This window comes from Canis lupus, chromosome 10 (assembly GCF_003254725.2).
Source record: "Canis lupus dingo isolate Sandy chromosome 10, ASM325472v2, whole genome shotgun sequence".
NCBI lineage: Eukaryota > Metazoa > Chordata > Mammalia > Carnivora > Canidae > Canis > Canis lupus.
In genome coordinates this window covers 7,909,978-7,936,064 of record NC_064252.1, presented here as the reverse complement: position 1 = coordinate 7,936,064, position 26,087 = coordinate 7,909,978, and the positions used below count along the sequence as shown (strand labels likewise).

Here is a 26,087-nt window from a genome sequence, read left to right as displayed (position 1 = left end):
CTCAGCAAATCACGGAAGCTCTCTATTAAACTCAGAAATGAGCCAGCCACATCCTAGATTGCTTTGTGATCCAGAAAACAGATAACACCAGCACTCTGTTCAGGAAGGAGCAAAAAGAACATGAGCATATCTGCTAAGGGTGCTGTGTCCGTGCCTTTCCTGAAGTTCTGGAATATAGCATTCTCATTTCCAGCTGGGTTGGATCTGTAAAATACTGCTGTGTTTAGTACAACCATAATTTCTGAAGTGGGTTGCAGTGGGATCAAAATTAAATAATATCGACTTCCTATTTTTTCAACCTCTAATTTATTTGTGAGTTTTTGTACTTTAATGAGTAGTAGACGAAGTAACCATTTTTTACCGAGTTAAAATGAAATACTTCTGAAGTTTCCATAGAACATGTAATTAATTGTCAGGATGTGGTTTCTGTTCTTACGAATTACCCTGACCTGATAAAGATATCTCTGAACTAACTCCCCTCAATTTTCTCCCCATACTTACTCTCAGACTTCACATACTTAGCTAGATTATATTTATGAATCTTTGTTCATGGGCTCATTTCTCCTCATGTAAGTCTGCCCTTGGGTTTACAACCTTTCCATTGACAGAGACAATGATTTCTATTCCTGTTTTTTTCCCCTAATTGCACCAAAAATGTAGGCCTTTGAAAGCTCCTGATTATCCCTATCACACGTTATGCTCAAATTCCCCCCTAGGAAATGTCCTGTTTCTATTACAAGAACCACATTACCAAGAAAATACAGAAATAGGTCTTGAGTTGCAAAGTGCCTCTAGAGAGACAAAAAGTTGAATTATGAGTTCTTATTTTTAAAATTGAGATCTAATTCACATACCATAAAATTTGCCATTTTAAAATATGCAATTCGATATATTCATGAAGTTATACAGCATCATTTCTGTCTCATTCCAGAACATGTCATCACCCACAAAAGAAACCCTGTTCTCATTCCCCTTTCCCCAAGATACTAGAAACTGCTAGTCTACTTTCTGTCTCTTGAGATTTGCCTGTTCTGGACATTTCATATAATAGAATCATGTAACATATGTCCTTTTGTGTCTGACTTCACTTAACATGATTAAGTTTTTGAGATTCATCTGTGTTGGGCATGTATTTGGGCATGTATCATTACTTCCTTTTAATTGCTGAATAATATTCCATTGTGTGGATATACAGACCACCCTTTGTTTATCCATTCATCAGTTGATGGACGTTTGGGTTGTTTCCACTTTGGGGCTGTTGTGAATAAAGCTGCTGTGAACATTCATGTACAAGTTTTTGTGTGGACATATGTTTTCGGTTCTCTTGGGTATATTCCTAGGAGTGGAATTGCTAGACCACATATTAACTCCAAGTTCAGTTTTTTGAGGGAATGCCAAACTGTTTTCCAAAACAACTGTACTATTTTACTTTCTCACCAGCCATGTATGAGGGTTCCAATTTCTCCAGATCTTTGCCAATACTTGCTATTGTCTAATTTTTTTCATGAGATATGTATTCGGATGTTATTTATATTTTCATTTCTCCTGGCCTCTATCAGGACTGATATCTCATCAAACTTTACTTTGATTTAATTTGAGATACTGTTACCAGTTAACAAATAACATCATGGTTAGAAATATCTGGATGTATGTAGTATACATTTACCCCATTACTTAAGGTTCATAAATAGCCCAAGGATCTTCAGTGGACTTTCAGTTAAAAAGTTTACATGGATTATTTATACTGTATTATAAATTAGGTTTTAAAATAACTTAATTGGGTTCTTATTATTATAAAAGTCCTTTGTATAAAGTGTTCTTTATTAAAAAAATTAAGAACACTGAATGAAACAATTAAAAATCACCCATAATCCTAAGACCCAACAATAGTTGTTGACACTTTTGTAAATCATTTTTATCTGTTCTCTACATGAAGCAGAGTCACAAATTTAAGTTCTCTTACAATTTGATGGGTAGAGGAAGTTTAATGCCCTTATTTTGTCAATTTCTAACTAATTGTTCTCCTTGGACTCATCCACATGTTATAGTAAAAATGCTAACTGATTAAACTGAAGTCAGATCTGTTTGTCTTCAAGCAATGCTTAGTCTGTTTTAGGTAAAAATATGTAATCTTCCAAGTTGGCTCACTTTCCCACTGTCCAATGGATAGAATTTGTTGCAAAATGTTTTCAAGGAAATGAAGTCAATATTAAAGGCACTTTTTAGGATTCTGAATTGTAAAGCAATCAGACCTTCATGCGGCTTTGGCTTCATATGATTTGATTTGAAATGGCCTTTGAACAGTCATCTAGAGTCACATTTCTGCTGTGTGATGACCAGGAGAGAACATCCTTCTTCCTGGCTGGGGTGAACCTAAGGACTCTCACTTCCCTCTGACCAAGAAAACAAAAAGACCCATGGAGCCAATGAAAAGCTTCTCTCCACCAGTCATTCTCTGTGATATCCCTGGCTACCAAGTTCACTTCTCATTGAATGTGGGGAAATTTGGACTCACCAAGTATTTCACAATAAGTATTATCTTTTCTGCCATATAATTATTGCCCCACATCTTGTTTACTTGAAAAACCCAAGTGCATTTCAGAGTACTGTGATATGATCTGATTTCATACATATGGTGGGGTCAGATGTTTTACTGATATAAACGGAAATTCAGAGTTATGTGTTCCTTTCCTTTAGGTAAGAACTGAGATCTTGACCAAATAGTAAATGCTATTCTTTGTATCCAAACCTAGCAAAAAGGTCCCTTTAGGATTTTTAATAGTCAATGAAAAGGTGGTATTCTATTAGTAAGGTATTAGTAAGGTATTCTATTGTTTTATGCTTATTTCTACGACATCCCTGCATGAGGAAAACTTAAAGGTATAAAGGCACTCCAGGTTTTTGAGAGACTCTAACATCTCAACATTATGTATATATGGTCTCCACAATGACTAAATGCTGTTTGGGTCTATTTATACATGAAGAAAGTTCTTTTGGATAAGTGAAAAGAGAAGTAAAGTGCTTTAGCAAAATAATTTGCTTAATATGGAATTCATGTTTATCAAACATAGCACTTGCTGGGAAAACAGAGTAGCTCACTTCTTTCAAAGGTTCATTTAACCATAAAAACAAGAGCTTAGAGAATAAAAGTGTGTTGTTTTATAATAAAGATTTCATTTCTTCTCCTTGTATATTGAAACTGATGTAGAGTGCTCTACTAAAAAAGAACTACAGTAAAAAAATCCAAACTCCTCCACTACCAAAATCTAATCTAATTGCTCTCTTTGGAACATCTTTATGCCAGTTACAGGGTGCCATCTCAGCTCTGGGTGAACAATCCTTTTTTTCCTACTTCTTAAAAACATTCAGCCTCTGGATGGTAAATTCTAGATTGCAGAGGGAGAATAAATAGCTTCTGGAGTAAGAAAGAAGACAATCATTATGTCATTTTTACATCTAAGGCTCTATTCCAGCTCTACAATCCTGTAACCCAAAGAGCTGTGAAAACACTAGCAGTTCTCAGTTGGCACCGACATGAAAGAAAGAATGATAAATTGTAAGGATCTAAGGCATTCTAGAAAAAAAGCATAGGTGTGGCATGGGGCCCCTTTGGTGCCCTACCTCATATCTCTGCTCTGCCAGCCTTTCACTCCAGTCACTGCTGTGGGAACCTGTTTTGCACAGACACAACCTGATTGCCCCTCATCTTAGCTGTTCTACACTTCTGCTTTCTGCCAGATGCCTCTGAGTCCTGCCAAATCAGTCTGCTCTCACACAGTGGCAGATTGGAAGTGTGAGGAAGCTATCCCATAGGGTGACCCTCAACCAGGGGGAGACAGGTGCCAATGAACAAATGCCCCCCTCTGCCTTCTTAAGAGTGACTTGAAGGTACAGTCTTCATGGCTCCTCAGTAGGACGCAGCAGGACAGAGCCTGGTTGCCTGTAGTGATGACCAACCCACAAACATAATTTTGTTTTGGCTTTTCCTCCTTCCATTTTCTTCACTCTCTCTATCCCCCCATCCCCCATTCTGGTTTCCTAGGATTGCTTCACCAAAGAAACTCTGCATGCAAGCCCTGCTGTCTGGAGAATCCTAGGCTAAGAAAGACACTGTTGGGTACAGGTATAGGCCTTCTTTCAGAAGGAGTGGCATTCAGAGTCAGAACTCAGAGAAAAGATCATTTAGAGGCTTATTCATAACTTAACTTTTACTGTAGCTTAAATTACAAATGTTTATGAATCAGATTTTTATTCTGTTTATAAAAAGTTCACATAAATGTAGCATGTGGGCCACACATTTATTGTAGAAGATATACATTGGAAGTCACAAGTAAAAATGCTAGCCTGTTTGTTCCAAAAACAAAACACGAACGGTATCAAAGCCAGTGCAGGTCCAAAATAAGTGGGAATAACTGCCCTTTAGAAGCATTTATCCTCTTAAAGCTGTGCAGTTCCTTTGAAAAATGTGATGGTCTCTGAATGATGCACTGAGTTCCTTGCTTACTCACATCCTTCTCTGTTTCAGGCAAGTGTCCACAACCCTGTCGAAATGGAGGTAAATGCATTGGTAAAAGCAAATGTAAGTGCTCCAAAGGTTACCAAGGAGACCTCTGTTCAAAGCGTAAGTGCCATCCACATAATCACCCTGGGTTTGGGGATCTCTTCCTACACATCTTCTGGACCATGTTGCCTAGGCTTCGCAATGAACCTTTCTTCACTGACCCATATGTTCCCTTATCTAAAACAAAGACATTATATGAAATCCATGCATGTAAAAACAAACAAACAGACACATTCACACACAAGCAACTCAAGTTTTTAACTATTCAGGGTTTTCTTAAGGAAAACGCACTTCCATTCCAGCAGTTTCAAAGTCTTACTGAGCATCTTTTATGAATGAGAAGCATTAAGCTTAGTTTATGATCTCTCTCAGGACTTTTTTTCAAAAAGTCTCAAACTGACTTATAGCTGGAGTTTGGCTTAGGAAACAAAACAGAAAACAAACAAGGGATGAAGCCCAAACTCACACATTCTAAAGAACTGCAAGCAAAGCAGCTGTGTGATTCTGTTGGACAATGAAAGCTCAGCAAATGCCTTTTATCTCCTCGGTGTCTAGCTGTCTGTGAGCCTGGCTGTGGTGCACACGGAACCTGCCACGAACCCAACAAATGCCAATGTCAAGAAGGCTGGCACGGAAGACACTGCAATAAAAGTGAGTGGGAACCATCTGGAGGGCCCGCCTCTTTCATATCTTGGTTCCAAAGGCTAATAGATAACCCCTACCTCAGCCCTGCTTTCCATTTCAGTGAAAGCAGCTTCCCCTTCTCTGCTTCCTCTCCCCTGTGGTTCCCCCCTGGCCCCTACAGTTCTCTACACCTTTGACTCCACGTTTTAGAGTATAGGGGCAATGCAGCTGTGTAAATCATCGCCACATCTGTAAAACTGCTCCACGACCGTTTTCTAAGTACTAATTCTCAATTAGAAATTTATGTATACAATGGAATATTCCTCAGCCACTAGAAACAACAAATACCCACCATTTGCTTCGACGTAGATGGAACTGGAGGATATTATGCTGAGTGAAATAAGTCAGTCGGAGAAGGACAAACATTATATGATCTCATTCATTTGGGGAATATAAAAAATAGTGAAAGGGAATAAAGGGGAAAGGAGAAAAAATGAGTGGGAAATATCAGAAAGGGAGACAGAACATGAGAGACTCCTAACTCTGGGAAACGAACTAGGGTTGTTGGAAGGGGAGGTGGGCAGGGGGTGGGGGTGACTGGGTGACGGGCACTGAGGGGGGCACTTGATGGGATGAGCACTGGGTGTTATTCTATATGTTGGCAAATTGAACACCAATAAAAAATAAATGTATTAAAAAAAAAGAAATTCAGGTTGACTTGGTAATACAGTGTGGTAACTACGAAAGAAATAACAAGTATAAAATTTTAAACCAAATCTATAGATCTGTTGGGCTCTGATTTTATCATTCATTCAAGATTTATCAGCAAGCATATAAGACATGAAAGGTTTTGCTCCTTAAACTCATTAACTGTTATTGGTTATGATATGTTTTAACTAAGTTCTTTCGAGGCAAAAAAAAAAAAAAAAAAAAAAAAAGTATGGGAGAGATGTTATAATGGAGCTGTGTTTTTTTCTTTTTAGATTGACTACCAAAAAGGAGTTAGCTTTATAGCTAATAAACACTGGCCTGTTTGGACACAAAATGAAACTGGCTACATTCAACCATTTCATTTTGATTGATATGTTCTCTGTTCCAAGCAGGAATCCAGGCGTTGGAGACATGCCAGTGAACAGACAGAAAGTGTCCTGCGTGGTGGAGCCCAGGTTCTAGTGGGAGGGACAATTAGCAAGGGAACAAAATAAACATTGTGGTTTCAGTACATCTGGCAGCTTGAGTTCAGTCTCCTGAGCGTGGGCCCATGGTCCACTTCTTTGAGGGAAGGAAGGCTTCAGTCATACAACACCCTTTTTAATACAAGCACCCAGAAGTTCAGATTGTGCTTGTCAGAGTGAGTCTCCAAAATAATGGACACACACTGAACAGATCACATGCATGTCAGATGTTTTTTCAGATCCTCAGCCTCCAAAGGGTGATCTGTGTAGCCCGGTGAGTATGGGAATGATCAGCTGGGCTGATGGAAAATACTAGTTTGAAAATGTTCTTATGTTTTATTTTATTATATTTATATATAAACAGATATGTAAATTTATATATCTCAATCCCAAATCTCTAATTTTTGCACATATTTTAAAAATTTTTTTATTGGAGTTCAATTTGCCAACATATAGCATAACACCCAGTGCTCATCCCGCCAAGTGCCCCCCTCAGTGCTCGTCACCCAGTCACCCCAATCCTCCGCCCACCTCCCTTTCCACTATCCCTTGTTCGTTTCCCAGAGTTAGGTGTCTCTCGTGTTTTGTCACCCTCACTGATATTTTCCCTCATTTCTCTCCTTTCCCTCTATTCCCTTTCACTAATTTTTATATTCCCCAAATGAATGAGACCATATAATGTTTGTCCTTCTCCGATTGACTTACTTCACTCAGCATAATACCCTCCAGGTCTATCCACGTGGAAGCAAATGGTGGGTATTTGTCATTTCTAATGGCTGAGGAATATTCCATTGTGTACATAGACCACAGCCTCTTTATCCATTCATCTTTCGATGGACACCGAGGCTCCTTCCACAGTTTTTTGCACATATTTTAAATGTTCACATTATATCATTAGGATGCATATCTAATATGTTTCTATGGAGATAGACATACTTAGTTGTTGATTTTAAGGTATGTTGTTGTCTGGTCCAGGCTACACTAAGCCATTGACTTGAGTCTTGTCACTCACTGAATTGACTGGATGGTAGATTGAATTGGCTTCAGGTGATTGTAGCTTAACAAGAATTGCATCTCCTCTGGGAAATAGTTGTTTCCCCAGGTAGTCATGGCTGAAGGGTATCCCTGCAGGGACACCCTTGGTGGGCGGGGGGGAGGTTTGTTTTGGACTAAAAGACCTAGAAAATGAATCCTTTCTAGAGACACTTTGGGAAAGAATAAACTAAATCCTTTACATCACCCTTAACTTGAGATACAATTAACTTTTGAGACCTCCTCGGGCCTAGGTGGCTTGCGATCACACTATACATCCCAAGCCTCAGTTACAGAGATCTTCTGGGACCCACGTTTGGGACCTGGGGACCAAGAATGGTGGCGAGAGAGTAGAAGGGCACTGTTCCTGCTGGTACACCAGTCATGCCTCCAAAAAGAAGGCAAGTTAGGAGCCCTCGGGTGGCATCGATGAGCAATCCTGACCGTCTGCCAGCCTCACCCCTCCAGGCACCCCCACTCCTAGACCTGCTGCTGAGAGTTTTGTCACCAGTGTACCTCCCTCAGATCAAGGCACCGCATCCAGAAGATGCCCTGGCGCCTGATGCAAATGTGAACGTGTTGTCCAGGGGAGGCCACCCAGCCGTTTTGCACATTAGCTTAGAGAATCAGGCCGGAAGAATGAGGTTTATTTTGACCAGGGGGAGGTGACGAGGGAGCTTTGAGGCACAGAGTTCTGCTGAGAACAGACTCCCAGCGAGGTGACACTTTGGGAGGTCCCAGGCACCCAGACATGTTATTGGGGAGGAGGACACTGGAGACAGACTTCCCGGCTGAGGCTCAGCCTCGCCAGCAGGGAGGCTGGGGCTTCATGGGTGGCGGGGAGACAGCAGGGTGGGGATCTACTCCTGCGCATTGTTGGCTCCTGTTGTGGCTGTTCTTGAGCTACTAGCCTACATACTGACAATTCAGAGAAACACATTCGGAGACAAAGTATTCTGTTTTCAGTAGTTACTTAATGGCAAGCTTGCATTTGAAAACCACAGGGAACAAGCTGCAGTGCCAAACTTGACTCTAATGCAACAGGAAGATGGAGGCAGATTTTTTTTTTCAATGTGATTGCTGTCTTGGATCCCTTTCAGGAAATCAGTAGAAAATGAGTCAGTGCCCCAAGCACCTCCAGAAGTTCTCAGGTAGGAGGAAAGGAGATCTGAAGCAATGTAAGTCAGTGTTAGAGTCCACTTACAGCAACGCTGGAAATGGACAGATGCCCACTTTGCCTGAACTGACAAATCCCAGTTGATAAGGAGTCCATTCAAGTCATAACCCTTCTCTAAAATGCATCATGGAAGTCCTTACTTCTTGCAAAGTTTCTATCTTGTGTAAATGCAATAGGTACACTTGACGGTGTGACCGAGATGAAGAGTAGGGGTGGGGGGTGTCCTGGATCAATATAATCAAGGCTGGTTTGGCAATGCAGTGAAAATGGTCAAGTCCTCTGCAGCAGTCTCCTTGCTTCGGGGACCCCAGTGCCAGATGCTTACCAGACCTTGAATGCAGGAAATCCTTCATGCAGTCACATTGGTCCAAACTTTGCATCAAGAGTTTCTACGTGGCCAAAATCTCTAGTGAGTCAGAGCTTCGATGGAAGCCAGGTTCCATGGAGTTCCTAAAATGGGTTTCTTCTGTAACAGATCTTGAACCTATAACATCCCCTCATTCAGGTGGCTTTTAGTGGTGCCTGTGGTCTTTCACTGTGGGTTGAAAAGGGAAAATGGATTTCATTTGAATGGTTAATAATGAATCTGAAGAGCCTGTTTTTGTAGTTTCTTTTCTTTTAAGCTGTGAATAATTTTACAGGGTACGGAGCCAGCCTCATGCATGCCCTGAGGCCAGCAGGCGCCGGGCTCAGGCAACACACGCCTTCACTTAAAAAGGCCGAGGAGCGGCAGGATCCACCTGAATCCAATTACATCTGGTGAACCCCGACATCTGAAACGTTTTAAGTTACACCAAGTTCATAGCCTTTGTTAACCTTTCATGTGTTGAATGTTCAAATAATGTTCATTACAGTTAAGAATACTGGCCTGAATTTTATTAGCTTCATTATAAATCACTGAGCTGATATTTACTCTTCCTTTTAAGTTTTCTAAGTACGTCTGTAGCGGGATGGTATAGATTTCTTGTTTCAGTGCTTTGGGACAGGTTTGATGTTATGTCAGTCAATCAGGTTAAAATTGTGTCTTTTCGGTTGCATAGCCGGCAAATAATTTCCAAAATGACAACGCACTCGTGGTGTCGAGGGGCTGGGGGACAGTGGAGAAGGTAAATGAACCAAAAGGCATAAATCAAGGGTTCAGATGGAGCAGTTAATCATGTTGAAGTTATGTTTCTCACCTTATTGTCATGTGTTTAGACATTTGTCACATTTTTAAAATCCCCCTTGTTCTTAAACTCTCGATATCTTTTGACCTTACTATGATTCCAGAGAATTCAATATAGAAAGAAAAGAAGAAAAGAAAAGAAAAAAGAAAAGAAGAGAAAGACAAACACTGTGGCAGTGGCATTTAACAATATAATATATTGTAAACACAATAAAATAGGGATTATAATGTATGACTTTTGGCATTGGCTTGAAGCAATATAATATATTGTAAACAAGACACAGCTCTTACATAATGAACATTTTATACTGTTTGTATAAAATAAAGGTGCTGCTTTAGTTTTCCGAGAGTTGTATGGCATGGTGTTTGCGCGTGCTATCTTACGGAAATAAAGTTGGTCGCAGTGAGTTGCCCCAAGTGGAAAGAAGTTGGTTGCAATGAAAACTCTGCAGCATCATAAAGAAGAGACAATATGCCAGTCCCCGGCCCAGTCAGGCTCCCCAGGCCCACCTGTCCCGCACTGCCTGGGACCCTCCTACATTCCTCAGCTCCCATTTAGTTGTCATTGCTTTCAAGAAGTCTTCTCTACCTAGAATGTGTTGAAATATCCCTTTCGTGGGGGGCTTTCTAAGACTTTCTAAAAGTGTCAGATTGTTGTAAATGGGAAGAGCTGCCATTTATGAAAAACCTGTTGGTTCCCAAGAACATTATAACGTGGTATCTTACAATCCAGAGAGGCAGGTCTCATTGTACCCTTTCACAGATAAGAAAACTGAGGTAGGGGGATACGTAGCGATTCACCCAAGATCACACCTGAGAGGGACAGGTTTGAATTCATGTCACCTGACTCCAAAGACTTTAACACTAGGCTCCTCCCCCTCCTTCCTTTTCCTCAGCAAATGCAGACAGACCTCCACAGATCCCAGTTAGGCGCTTTCCAATATGTTTTAGTCTCCCCGGCCTTCTCAGGAAATGTGGACTTGATTTTATAGATAATCTAAAACATTTTCTTTTGCTGGGCAGTGGCATAATGACTTGTGTGGTTTAGGGACATGACGTGTCATGGGAAGCAATCAAGGAAGAGGCTGGAAGCAGAATGAACACATCTTGTGGTGCTAGGGCCACAGCAGTCTTCCTTCTCTACCTAGCCAGAGCCCAGGGCGCCAGCTCCTGCTCACCTGGACTTGGCAAAGCAGGCCAGGAGCCAGGGAGCTAACCCTGGGGATCCTACTGTGAGAACCAACATGATTTAAGACTTTGAAATAAAAAATCCAGATGCTTGACAATGAGGATTTAAGATGGTGACAGAAAGTGAAGTTTGGGAATAGGCTCATAGTACTAATAGCTAACACTTGCATAGTACTTAGTTTTTCTAAGCCCTTTACCTCATGGGTGAGTAATAAAATGGCAGGGAAGTTAGCAGGGTGACAAACCGCAGTAGTCTATGTTGGCCGTCTCCAAACCAGTTTGACTCGACACTCCCTTAGAAATTTCTGAGCCTGTAGTCCTACGGGTGACCATTATTTATCTACATATTTAATTGGTAGGTGTTACAAAAGCCAGAAATGTTGAAGAGAGAAAAATAGAAATAGAAGCTCTAATATTTTCTCCACTTGTCCGGAAGACAGGTTTACGTACACCCTGGAGTGCGCACCCTCATAAGGGAACTCAGGCAAAGAAGAGAGAGAGCAGGATCCGAAGTGGGCTTTGGAAACAGAGAGTCTGCATTCAAGGATGACAAACGTATGCAAGGGACTGGGTCACTGACTGAATGCAGGTTCTAGACAGGAATCTCAACAGTGATGTATAGGACTGAGGAGGAACCAGGATGGGCAGTGGTGAGGGTTTCCAGAGACGGTGAGTTTGGCACTGAAGATGTTGAGTTTAATGTGCCTTTGGGACATCCTGGTGGAAACGTCTGGTAGACAAGTGGAAATACAGTTGTTAGGAGGTTAGTCTGATAATTTGTTGATAATTAGTTATACTATATGTGAAGAGTACTAATTATATATTGAATTACTTTTAATATGAATACACATAACAGCTTTATTTGGTGAGATGCTGTACAATTTACTTGTATTTTATTGTGTGTTTTAGAGATTTTGTTTCTTTGAGAGAGAGAGAGAGCGCTTGCACACAGGAGTGGGGGGTTGGGAGGGCAGAGGGAGAGGGAGAAGCAGACTCCCCACTGAGCGGGGAGCCTGACGTGGGGCTCCATCCCAGGACCCCGGGATCATAACCTGAGCTCAAGGTAAATGCATAATTGACTAAGCCCCCCAGGCGCCTCTTTAGATCCTACAAAGTTAATACCCTTTGCTGCTTTTCTGTGTATATGTTTATTTATATAACAGTGTAGTTTACTATTTGGCAAACTGAGCACTTCCTCCCTCCCTCCCCCATATGTATTATGAATCTTCATCCAAAATATGCCCTTTGGGTACTTGGTTAGTTTATGTCAAATCACAACAATAGTGGCCAGCTCTTGAAACAAAGGCCAATAATATGAAATATGAAATAATTGCTATTACTCTTATGAAGTAACCATGGAAGAGGAGAAGAGAGAGGAAGAAGAAAGAGAAAGAGGAGGAGGGGTGCCTGGGGGGCTCAGTCGGTTGAGCCTCCAACTTTCAATTTCAGCTCAGGTCATGATCTCAGGGCCATGAGACTGAGCCCCGTATTGGGTTCTGGACTGAGCCTGGAGCCCACTTGAGATTCTCTCTCCCTCTCCCTCTCCCTCTGCTCCTCCCCCTTCCCTTAAAGAGGAGGAGAATATTTATATAAAATATCTCTAAACAATAATTTAAAAGTTAAAATAGTAAGGAGTTAAGGCTGTCTGAGAAGATGTGCACTGTTTGGCAGGATCGAATAATTAGGAAAAATTAGGCAAGAGGAAATAAAGGCTAAACAATAAAATGGGCCTCAGAATGAGGTTAAGACAAAAGGCATACAGGGACTCCTGTGCACTGTGTGAGAGGTGGATGACACATTTAGCTCTAAGCCCTGCTCCAGCCACCTCAAAGAGGAAATCGGGGCTGGTTATGAGTCCCAAAGACCATAAACACAAAAACCAAGCAGTTGCTCAGGAGAAGTTAAACTATACAAGGCACTTCATTAGGCCTGGATCAAGGTAGGGAGGTCTGTGGGAAAGCTGCTTGGGCATCCCTTCAAGCCAATAGTTTTTAAAATCTCTCTTCCATGCTTATTTGCAGAGGAGCTGCTTAAAGATCTTTGCAAGGGGGGGAAAAGGGGGTTGCTGACAGGGTTCAGCTTCTCATCCAGTATCCCAGGCAATTTGTCTCTGGCCCTAAAATTCCACGCCTCACCCAGCAAACAGCTCTCCAGTTAAATGCAGCCAAGATGCTCAGAGGGAAGTTGATGGAGCATATTGTTACTTGATCACACTCCTTGAAATTCTTAGCACTTCCCCAAGTGGCTTCTCAAAATATTCCCTTCAACCATGTACAGTAATCCTCCTAAAAGAAGTTTTGGGAACTAGGCTTTTTTTCTCACCTCATTCCCTGTCCAGTGGCCCTTGTGACACAATGCCAGCTGGCTGTGCTAGGATCACCCCCGATGAGCTAGCCCTTCCACCAACTCTACTTGAAAGTGAAGAGTGTCACGTATGACACATGCTCTCAGGCATATAGACAGAGTCTTAACAGGACTAGTTCTTTCCATGCTCTTCAAGAAGGCACAAGTCATCACAGTAGAGTGCAGTTTCATAAAAGCATTTCTACCAAAAGCAAGGGAGGGAAAGGGAATATCGTGAGGTGAGCCATTTTTAAATTAGTTAAATGAGAAACATTGCCCTTGCAGAAGAATTTCCTGAGGCAATAAAATGAAAGAAAAGGAAAGAAAACAAATGACTATCCAAAGACAGGAGTTTCATCATCATAATTTTTAGGCAGTTTATGCAAGTGGTGCAAATATAAAAGTTTAATAAGCGTATTGAATAAATGTCCTCCATATGGCTCAACATAAAAAAATAGAAACAACCTACAGGAAACTGACATCATAAAACGAAGTTTTCAGGTGTTCAGTAAGACATTTTAAAAATTCTAATATAAACTCCAATGGAAATTGATTTTGCACCTATTTACTGGTTTACTGTTAATAAGGATACAGAAATTACAAATGAAAAATAATTTTTATTAAGCTTTGGCACTGCAAAGCTTTTACTAGGTAACACATTTCCCTTCCTGCTCGTGGTTGGCTGGCACAGCTATTGAAATTACCTGGCATTTCTTGAAAGTCTGGACCAAGAGAAAGCCAGTCTGAGATGACAAATATTCCATACAATCCACAGGAGGACGGTTGAAAGTTGACTCACCGCAGAGTGAATATCAGCTTCCCACTCCAGTGAACATGGCACTGAGCATGGTCTTGAGGCTGCATCTGGGGCCATAGGTGGGAGAGAAGAGCAAGAGGAGAGCGGAGAGCCTTGGTCAACAACAATCTAAGAGCAGACTAGCTGTCTAATTAGAGGGGCCCAGAGCAAAACGAAAATGTGGAGCCTCTTGTTCAAAAAGCATTAAGAATATCAACCTGGTGACCACAGGGCATTAAGCCTGGGGTCTTTCTCCGTGCAAGGGCCCTGTGCAACTGCACAGTTCACGAATCCATGAGGCTGGCCTGGCCTTGTCCAGGAACAAGTTCTTAGGTCCGTGGACAAGGAAATCTAGGTAAAATGCAAAACATCTTCCTCTCCTTAGGCACCAGCCAGATAAGCTCTTCCATGCTGGTCCCCCTCTCAACTTTAAAACCCAAGCCTTGAGAATGGAAGACTCATTCGTCATCAAGTCAGCTAAGTCAGTGACCATTGACTGAATTGCTCCTGTGTTAATACTGCAAACACAAAAATAGGGGAGAAAGTATGGGGCATATTAAGGAGATAAAGTGTATTGCTTTATACTTCAGCCCAGTCAAGTTCCTTGAAACTCAGTTCCTGTTTGAGAAAGAATCTGTGGCTTTCAGTGGAGCTCACAAGGGGAAAGACATTTTTCAGAATTTTATGAACAACCCTCTTTAACCAAAAAGATAATCTTGGGTTTTTCCAATTTATAAATGCTGTTCTTTATTAGACAACAGAGAGGCAGAAACCTGGCTGGAATTGGGGTCTAAAGCTTTGTTTTTGAAGTTAAGTTCATCTCCACCCAGGGAAGCTTGATTCAGTGAAGAGCCTTATGACACTCTCCAGAGACCCTAAAGACAAAGATCCCCCAACGCCCAATTTAGTCTTGCCCTCACTTCAAGGAAATACCCAAAACTAATTTGTGATTATTTTCTACTTTGCAAAGATGAGTATTTGCTCCTACTTAATTAAGCCTAACACACTCTGGGAGGAGAAGACGCGAAGCCAGTTATGGGCCCCTGGTCCATTGGGCACCATGTTGATTAATGAATCGTTGGCTGGTGTCACAAGAGCTAAACTCCAAGTATCCTGCCAGAGTGGATACTTTTCAGTCTTTTGGGTACTTTGCCCTGGCTTGTTTATTTAGATTACATACTACCCGATTTCTAAACTATACCCAAACTGAGAAGGCAGCAGAGTAATGAGTAGTCATCCTGGCTCCACATTTAAGCCACCTTTGAAATGATGATGTGAACCACAGGTAATTCCATGACAACTTGTCTCAAAGTACGTGGCTACAAATGTACTAAAGGGAATTACTTGTTGTGCCTTCAGAAGAAAATAACAGAACCTCTGAAACAAGCCACCAGGTTGAAATTGAAACAAGTTGTAGCTTCCCTGGCCTTGCCCAGTGTCCCCCTTCTATGTGTGTGCCAGTCCCAGGTGACATTCTGTGGTGGTGCATTATGGAGAGTTGCAAGAGAATAGAGTAAATAGGAGAACCTGTACGGTGGCTTCCTGGTGATGAACCTTAGCCAAACACGGAAGTAGCATTTCCAAAGTTCTGAAAGAAGCTTTCTGTGGAAATTTTGGTTCATAGCATCTCTGTCGGGGGGATATTACTTGAAAGGAGAAACTGAGGCTAGGGTTTGCTGAAGATCACAAAACAATTTATTATTGCTAATAATAATCCCCCCCCCACCGCCCCAAGTGGGGATTCCAAACTTGTTCCCAAAGAACACCAGTTGTCCGGGATGTTCACATGACTTATATGAAAACAGGATCCGGGGCCAAATAAGTCTAAGAGATGGGGGGGGGGGGTTACCCGAAATTAGGGCTTTGTCTTTATAGCAGCGCTGCTCAGAGCCTTTATCACACTGTTGTGTGTTGCACATCCCCAAGAGGGACTAATATGCAGCAGCCCCCAAACTTACTTGATCAAAGAGAGCTTTTTCCCCTAAAGCATCTCCCAGGGAATAAAATTTTTACACGGCATACTTTGTGGTGCACAAGTCCTAGAATAGATCGAAGTCTCTGAAGTTGAGTCTTTACTCCACTCTTTTTTTTCTTCAGCATGTTTAATGTTATTCTATCCGTTGGGAGCTAATTCAAGGAAAACTAAAACTTCCAACTTACAACACAAAGAACATCCAGTGTAACTTGTAAATCAGCTGGTTTTACGTAATTTGTTTATTTTCCCCCCTACATATTCCAGAATAAATTGATCTCTTAAAAGAGCATTTCAAGGAGTATTAGAAAAACACTTTAATTATTGTTAAGTACTTTAAAACTTTGGATATAAGTTTACAACTTAGGGAATTAGTTTCATCAACAAAGGATAAAGTGATCATTATGATGAATTAATTTTCCAGGCGTTTAAGCAACATCCAACATTGAGGGAGCCCATGCTAACTACCTGGCAAAGGGATTTCTTTAAGTCACTTGCCTTTGGACCGTGTTTACGGTGACTCATAAATTCTTGATCTCCACAGCGCTTCTTAAATATTACTCAACTTTAAATCAGAGGTGGAGATGTCAGTCAGAGAACAAAAGGTCACCATCTAAAGACTAACAGGGAGCATGATGCATCAGGAAGACCAGCAGACTGGAATGAAGAGACCCCAGCTTCAACTCTGCCACCGGCTAGCTGGTGGCTCTTACCCAAGATCCCTAAAATGGTGCGTCAGCTGCATGCTGCCCTCCTCATCCTCCTCTGGGCCTTTTCTTTATTCCTAACAGTTGGCTCCCAAGCCCAAAGTGCATCAAGAATTCTGATAGATGGAGAAGCCACCATTTCCTCCATTTTGCTACCAATTCAGTGCTGTTCATGGGTGCCCACACTCTTACCCTTGGGTCTCTCCTGACAGTCATTAGTCATCCCTGGGGACAAAAGCAGATCCTGGGTTAGTGCCAGGGCTTTCCCAGGGTAATTAAGGAAAATACCTCATTTCAGCTTTTATAGAGCTCACTAGTCAAAATAATAGCAATAGCAGTAGAAACTAGCTAACACTTATATACCGTTTGCTGTGTGTCGGGCTTTGTTCCAAGTCCCTTATATACATTAATTTAAATAAACTGGAGTTAGTCTATGCCAGCTCATGAGTAAGTGTCAGTTGTTAAACTTTTGGAAATTTAAAAGGCAGTTGTTAAACACAGCCATGATTAAAGAATTCAGTAAATTCTTTTTAAAAACAAGGTTAACAAATGTTCAAAATTAATCTCTCCCTAATTTATTTCACTACGTTTACTATTATCTACATTCTTGGGGTTATTTCAATGCATTGTTTCTGTGTTAGAGGAAATATTATGTCACGTCATGGGGCACTGCTGTGCATCTCTTTCCAACGCCATACTCAGTGATGCTACTTTGATAGCTTCAAATTGTCCACAAAGGGAGCATTTACACCTCAGAGATTGGCAAATGCTACATACAAATCAAGAGAGGTGGTTGTTAAACCTTTACTGCTTGATCCTTGTAAAAATTGTATGAGGTTTGTGCAATTATCATTTCCATTATTTAGAAAAGTGATCCCATGCACAAGAAGGCTAAGTGACATGCCCAGAGCCACACAGCTACATAGTGGCAAAGCCAGCCTTGAACACAAGCAACCTGGTTCCAAAATCCTGCTCTTTATGATTATAGGCAGTAACACTGGTTTGTGTACAATGGAAAATAAAGTATATCCAAAAATGGCTGATGTGTAATTTCTTCCCAGATAGAAAGAAAAACATGTCCATGATGTAGTAAGTGCAGTCAAACAGAGTTCCTAGAACCTTTGTGGTTGAAGATGAATGACTGAATGAGTCAGTGAATGCACTTCATTCATAAGAAGGCTTATTCCAAAGGAATCGGAAACCCCTTTGTCTTCTGGATCCAGGACTATGTTTACGACCTGCCAATATGCTGTGTTGCAGCTTCTACTCTTGCTCCATTTAGCCACCACATTAAGCAACAGTATTAATTTCCTGTGGCTGCTATAACAAATAATCATAAATTTAGTGGCTTAAAAGAAATGTGTTCTCACAGTTCCAGAGGCCAGATATCCAAAGTCAGTTTCACTGAGCTGAAATCAGGTGTGGCCAGAGCCATACCCCCTCTGGAATATCTGGGAAGAGTTTGTTTTCTGCCTCTCCCAGCTTTCCGTAACTGTCAGCATTCCTCGGCTTGTGGCCACTTCTCTCTCTGTTCTGTGTTCACATGGTCTTCTCCTCTGTGTATATGCACGCGATCTCCCACTATCCCTCTCCTCCTATAATGGTGCTTGTGACAGCATTTAGGACCCACTTGGATGTTCCAGGATTAGCTCCTCCTCACATCTTTGGCCACATAAGATAATATTCACAGGTTCTGGGGATTATGACATGGATAATATCTTCAGAGCCACCATTCAGCCCACTATAGCCATCATCATTAATGACCACAACCCTCTCCTCCACTGACAGTGAGAGTTACAAGGGGCTATGAGCGGGATTGCTGTCTGCAAAAGTCTACAGCTTTTAGAGACAGAACTCATACAAAGATGTCAATCATGTGGGTTGTAAAATCGGGCACTGATGTGGAAACAGGCAGTTTCTTAAATAGTTAGATGGTCTTACGATATGGTGCAGCAATTCTGTTCCTAGGTACATACAATTCCTTAATTTCCTAGGAAATTAAGGCGCATGTTCACATAAAGACTTACCCAGGAATGTTCAGAGCAGCACTATTCAAACCAGCCAAAAGGTGGAAACAGCCCAAATATCCATCAACTGGTGAATGATAAATACAGTACAGTATATCCAAACAATGGAACACTATTCCAACGTAATTCCATTGGTACAAAGGAATGAAGTTCATGCTAAGTGAAAGAAGCCAGACACAAAAGATCACATTTTATATCACTCCATTTATCCAAAATGCCCAGGAAAGGTAGGACGCAAGGATTGACAGCCAATGCTGGTAATGGTTGCACAATTCACTAAAAATCATTGAACTGTACACTTAAAAAGGGTGACTTTCATGGAATGCTAATTACACTTCAGTAAAATTATATTTTTTTAAATAAATAATAGCACAAGACCCCACATGCCAAGGGGAAAGCGAATGATGGAAAGGTTGAGAATTTGACTGACAAAGCAAAGCGTCAGACAGAGCATGATCCTGGGCTGGCAGACAAGCAAAATCTGGGGGAGGACCCACCCAGGAGTGCCATGGGAAGGGTCTAGTCTCTGAGGCCCACGGTGTCATCCTTCTCTCTACCTCTTTTGTGAACATCCCACTCGCCTTCCCTCGGCCTGCTGCCTGAAGGCCCAGGGGTCCTGTGGCCCAGTGAACTTCCTGAGCCTAGCCTAGCCCAAGATGAGTAGCAGCAAAACATGTCAGCCCCTCCCTGCTCCCATAACTCTGAGCCAGGCTTGCTGGGGCCTCCTCCCTCAGAAAAAGGATGTTCTGGGAGACAATCTAGCCGGAACCTTCCAAAACAAGATGATAATACCTTTTCATGTCCTTTTGGATCTGACAATATTTCCTATGGATTTTCTCCCAAAAGGTTGACAGGAAGCTCTAGGGTTCTGTTGTCTAATTCTGATGAACCATCCACATTGTTGTAAAACATTCCCTAAAGATGATGATTTCCCATATATTTGGAAATCAACCAGACACTCTAACCTAGCCTCGGCTTAACTAAGAAAGAACTTTTTCTTTCACAAAACTATTAGTGATATTTTAAAAAAAATCTCTGAAAGACCATAGGACAGACTTTAGAAATTAGATATCTACTGTCAAGTTACAGTCTAATAGGATTACAGGCCAGTCTTGGGTCTCAAGTCACATGTTATAAATATGTGAAGGCTATCATTTGGGGAAATACCATTTGTAACATATATTCTGGGGCCCCAAAGAAGATAGTTAACTACTTCACAAGGTTGACAAGGGGATAACATGTAATGTGCAGGGACTGGCACACTCAAAGCAGAACTCAATAAACGATTATGGTAATGGGCACTATTAGCCTTTAAGTAAAAAGAAAAAGAAGAGGAAAAGTAAACACCCAGGAATCATTTAAAAGATAAATGAAATTTAAACCAAAATGGGATACTGTTTTTCAGCCATTCCAATGCAGTACAAGTGTTAGAAAAAATGTGAACCCAGAGGAATGACCATCTGCTGATAGTGGGAATATTCGCTGCTACAACCAAGTAGGAAAGGAGCTCCACATTATCTTGAAAAGCCAAACATACACACCATCTAAGACCCAGCAACTCCACACCCTAGAGAGACTTTGCATATAATGCCTCAGGAATCATGAGCAAGAATGTTTGTAGCAGTGTTGTTTATAAAACCAAAGAGAGGGAGGAGGAGCAAGACGGCGGAAGAGTAGGGTCCCCAAATCACCTGTCTCCACCAAATTACCTAGAAAACCTTCAAATCATCCTGAAAATCTATCAGTTCGGCCTGAGATTTAAAGAGAGACCAGCTGGAATGCTACAGTGAGAAGAGTTTGCGCATCTATCAAGGTAGGAAGACGGGGAAAAAGACATAAAGGAACAAAGGCCTCCAAGGGGGAGGGGCCCGCGAGGAGCCGGGCTGAGGCCGGGGCGAGTGTCCCCAGGACAGGAGAGCCCCGACCCGGAGGAGCAGGAGCTGCACCGACCTTCCCGGGCGGAAAGGGGCTCGCAGGGAGGTGGAGCAGGACCCAGGAGGGCGGGGATGCCCTCGGGTTCCCTGAGACAGTAACAGCAACTGCGCGCCCAGGAGAGTGCGCCGAGCTCCCTAAGGGCTGCAGCGCGCACGGCGGGACCCGGCGGGACCGGAGCACCTCGGAGGGGCTCGGGGGCGGCTCCGCGGAGGGGGCTGCGCGCCCCGGGAGCAGCTCGGAGGGGGGAGGGCAGAGGAAGAGGCTCCGTGCGGAGGGGCCTGCGCGGTTCCAGGAGCAGCTCGGAGGGGCTCGGGCGGCGGCTCCGCGGAGGGGGCTGCGGGGCGGGAGCGCGAATCCAACAGCGCAGGCCCCGGAGCACAGGGCGCCAGGACGCAGCCCAGGATCCCGCCTCCCCCGGGACAGGCAGAGGCCGGGAGGGCCCAGGACAGCGAGGACGCTCCTGCCCCAGCTGAGCACATCAGCGGCCCCGCCTGGAGCCTCCAGGCCCTGCAGACGGAGAGCTCCGGAGTTCCTGCGGGGGCTGAATCCAGGTTTCCAGAGCTGCCCCGCCACTGGGGCTGTTCCTCCTGCGGCCTCACGGGGTAAACAACCCCCACCGAGCCTGGTAGGCAGGGGCACAGCAGCTCCCCCAACTGCTAACACCTGAAAATCAGCACAACAGGCCCCTCCCCCAGAAGACCAGCTAGACTGACAACTTCCAGGAGAAGCCAAGGGACTTAAAGTACACAGAATCAGAAGATACTCCCCCGTGGTTTTGTTTTGTTTTGTTTTGTTTTGTTTTGTTTTGCTTTTTGATTTGTTTCCTTCCCCCACCCCCTTTTTTTCTCCTTTCTTTTTCTTACTCTTTTTCTTCTTTTTTTCGTTTTTTTTCTTCCCTTTTTTTTCTCTTTCTCTTTTCTTTCCTTCTTTCTCTCCTCTCTTTTTCTCTTTTTCCCAATACAACTTGCTTTTGGCCACTCTGCACTGAGCAAAATGACTAGAAGGAAAACCTCACCTCAAAAGAAAGAATCAGAAACAGTCCTCTCTCCCACAGAGTTACAAAATCTGGATTACAATTCAATGTCAGAAAGCCAATTCAGAAGCACTATTATACAGCTACTGGTGGCTCTAGAAAAAAGTATAAAGGACTCAAGAGACTTCATGACTGCAGAATTTAGAGCTAATCAGGCAGAAATTAAAAATCAATTGAATGAGATGCAATCCAAACTAGAAGTCCTAACGACGAGGGTTAACGAGGTGGAAGAACAAGTGAGTGACATAGAAGACAAGTTGATGGCAAAGAGGGAAACTGAGGAAAAAAGAGACAAACAATTAAAAGACCATGAAGATAGATTAAGGGAAATAAACGACAGCCTGAGAAAGAAAAACCTACGTTTAATTGGGGTTCCCGAGGGCGCCGAAAGGGACAGAGGGCCAGAATATGTATTTGAACAAATTCTAGCTGAAAACTTTCCTAATCTGGGAAGGGAAACAGGCATTCAGATCCAGGAAATAGAGAGATCCCCCCCTAAAATCAATAAAAACCGTTCAACACCTTGACATTTAATAGTGAAGCTTGCAAATTCCAAAGATAAAGAGAAGATCCTTAAAGCAGCAAGAGACAAGAAATCCCTGACTTTTATGGGGAGGAGTATTAGGGTAACAGCAGACCTCTCCACAGAGACCTGGCAGGCCAGAAAGGGCTGGTAGGATATATTCAGGGTCCTAAATGAGAAGAACATGCAACCAAGAATACTTTATCCAGCAAGGCTCTCATTCAAAATGGAAGGAGAGATAAAGAGCTTCCAAGACAGGCAGCAACTAAAAGAATATGTGACCTCCAAACCAGCTCTGCAAGAAATTTTAAGGGGGACTCTTAAAATTCCCCTTTAAGAAGAAGTTCAGTGGAACAGTCCACAAAAACAAGGACTGAATAGATATCATGACGACACTAAACTCATATCTCTCAATAGTAACTCTGAATGTGAACGGGCTTAATGACCCCATCAAAAGGCGCAGGGTTTCAGACTGGATAAAAAAGCAGGACCCATCTATTTGCTGTCTACAAGAGACTCATTTTAGACAGAAGGACACCTACAGCCTGAAAATAAAAGGTTGGAGAACCATTTACCATTCAAATGGTCCTCAAAAGAAAGCAGGGGTAGCCATCCTTATATCAGATAAACTAAAATTTACCCCAAAGACTGTAGTGAGAGATGAAGAGGGACACTATATCATACTTAAAGGATCTATTCAACAAGAGGACTTAACAATCCTCAATATATATGCCCCGAATGTGGGAGCTGCCAAATATATAAATCAATTATTAACCAAAGTGAAGAAATACTTAGATAATAATACACTTATACTTGGTGACTTCAATCTAGCTCTTTCTATACTCAATAGGTCTTCTAAGCACAACATCTCCAAAGAAACGAGAGCTTTAAATGATACACTGGACCAGATGGATTTCACAGATATTTACAGAACTTTACATCCAAACTCAACTGAATACACATTCTTCTCAAGCGCACATGGAACTTTCTCCAGAATAGACCACATATTGGGTCACAAATCGGGTCTGAACCGATATCAAAAGATTGGGATTGTCCCCTGCATATTCTCAGACCATAATGCCTTGAAATTAGAACTAAATCACAACAAGAAGTTTGGAAGGACCTCAAACACGTGGAGGTTAAGGACCATCCTGCTAAAAGATAAAAGGGTCAACCAGGAAATTAAGGAAGAATTAAAAAGATTCATGGAAACTAATGAGAATGAAGATACAACCATTCAAAATCTTTGGGATGCAGCAAAAGCAGTCCTAAGGGGGAAATACATCGCAATACAGGCATCCATTCAAAAACTGGAAAGAACTCAAATACAAAAGCTAACCTTACACATAAAGGAGCTAGAGAAAAAACAGCAAATAGATCCTACACCCAAGAGAAGAAGGGAGTTAATAAAGATTCGAGCAGAACTCAACGAAATCGAGACCAGAAGAACTGTGGAACAGATCAACAGAACCAGGAGTTGGTTCTTTGAAAGAATTAATAAGATAGATAAACCATTAGCCAGCCTTATTAAAAAGAAGAGAGAGAAGACTCAAATTAATAAAATCATGAATGAGAAAGGAGAGATCACTACCAACACCAAGGAAATACAAACGATTTTAAAAACATATTATGAACAGCTATATGCCAATAAATTAGGCAATCTAGAAGAAATGGACGCATTCCTAGAAAGCCACAAACTACCAAAACTGGAACAGGAAGAAATAGAAAACCTGAACAGGCCAATAACCAGGGAGGAAATTGAAGCAGTCATCAAAAACCTCCCAAGACACAAGAGTCCAGGGCCAGATGGCTTCCCAGGAGAATTTTATCAAACGTTTAAAGAAGAAACCATACCTATTCTCCTAAAGCTGTTTGGAAAGATAGAAAGAGATGGAGTACTTCCAAATTCGTTCTATGAGGCCAGCATCACCTTAATTCCAAAACCAGACAAAGACCCCACCAAAAAGGAGAATTACAGACCTAATATCCCTGATGAACATGGATGCAAAAATTCTCAACAAGATACTGGCCAATAGGATCCAACAGTACATTAAGAAAATTATTCACCATGACCAAGTAGGATTTATCCCTGGGACACAAGGCTGGTTCAACACCCGTAAAACAATCAATGTGATTCATCATATCAGCAAGAGAAAAACCAAGAACCATATGATCCTCTCATTGGATGCAGAGAAAGCATTTGACAAAATACAGCATCCATTCCTGATCAAAACTCTTCAGAGTGTAGGGATAGAGGGAACATTCCTCGACATCTTAAAAGCCATCTATGAAAAGCCCACAGCAAATATCATTCTCAATGGGGAAGCACTGGGAGCCTTTCCCCTAAGATCAGGAACAAGACAGGGATGTCCACTCTCACCACTGCTGTTCAACATAGTACTGGAAGTCCTAGCCTCAGCAATCAGACAACAAAAAGACATTAAAGGCATTCAAATTGGCAAAGAAGAAGTCAAACTCTCCCTCTTCGCCGATGACATGATACTCTATGTAGAAAACCCAAAAGTCTCCACCCCAAGATTGCTAGAACTCATACAGCAATTCGGTAGCGTGGCAGGATACAAAATCAATGCCCAGAAGTCAGTGGCATTTCTCTACACTAACAATGAGACTGAAGAAAGAGAAATTAAGGAGTCAATCCCATTTACAATTGCACCCAAAAGCATAAGATACCTAGGAATAAACCTAACCAAAGATGTAAAGGATCTATACCCTCAAAACTATAGAACACTTCTGAAAGAAATTGAGGAAGACACAAAGAGATGGAAAAATATTCCATGCTCATGGATTGGCAGAATTAATATTGTGAAAATGTCAATGTTACCCAGGGCAATATACACAGTTTAATGCAATCCCTATCAAAATACCATGGACTTTCTTCAGAGAGTTAGAACAAATTATTTTAAGATTTGTGTGGAATCAGAAAAGACCCCGAATAGCCAGGGGAATTTTAAAAAAGAAAACCATATCTGGGGGCATCACAATGCCAGATTTCAGGTTGTACTACAAAGCTGTGGTCATCAAGACAGTGTGGTACTGGCACAAAAACAGACACATAGATCAGTGGAACAGAATAGAGAATCCAGAAGTGGACCCTGAACTTTGTGGGCAACTAATATTCGATAAAGGAGGAAAGACTATCCACTGGAAGAAAGACAGTCTCTTCAATAAATGGTGCTGGGAAAATTGGACATCCACATGCAGAAGAATGAAACTAGACCACTCTCTTTCACCATACACAAAGATAAACTCAAAATGGATGAAAGATCTAAATGTGAGACAAGATTCCATCAAAATCCTAGAGAAGAACACAGGCAACACCCTTTTTGAACTCGGCCATAGTAACTTCTTGCAAGATACATCCACGAAGGCAAAAGAAACAAAAGCAAAAATGAACTATTGGGACTTCATCAAGATAAGAAGCTTTTGCACAGCAAAGGATACAGTCAACAAAACTCAAAGACAACCTACAGAATGGGAGAAGATATTTGCAAATGACATATCAGATAAAGGGCTAGTTTCCAAGATCTATAAAGAACTTCTTAAACTCAACAGCAAAGAAACAAACAATCCAATCATGAAATGGGCAAAAGACATGAACAGAAATCTCACAGAGGAAGACATAGACATGGCCAACATGCACATGAGAAAATGCTCTGCATCACTTGCCATCAGGGAAATACAAATCAAAACCACAATGAGATACCACCTCACATCAGTGAGAATGGGGAAAATTAACAAGGCAGGAAACAACAAATGTTGGAGAGGATGCGGAGAAAAGGGAACCCTCTTACACTGTTGGTGGGAATGT

At 41.9% G+C, this 26,087-nt stretch overlaps 1 protein-coding gene across 1 annotated transcript in view; it reads left to right on the top strand.

Annotated features, from left to right (window-relative positions):
* The window catches only part of WIF1 (WNT inhibitory factor 1), a 66,199-nt gene extending 56,121 nt beyond the window's left edge, over positions 1-10,078 (top strand). The window contains exons 8-10 of the mRNA XM_025476708.3: positions 4,526-4,621; positions 5,117-5,212; positions 9,211-10,078. Of these exons, the coding sequence (XP_025332493.3) occupies positions 4,526-4,621; positions 5,117-5,212; positions 9,211-9,332 (314 nt within the window). The 3' untranslated portion in view covers positions 9,333-10,078. The remainder of the gene's footprint in view (positions 1-4,525; positions 4,622-5,116; positions 5,213-9,210) is intronic.
* The last annotated feature ends 16,009 nt before the right edge of the window (positions 10,079-26,087 follow it).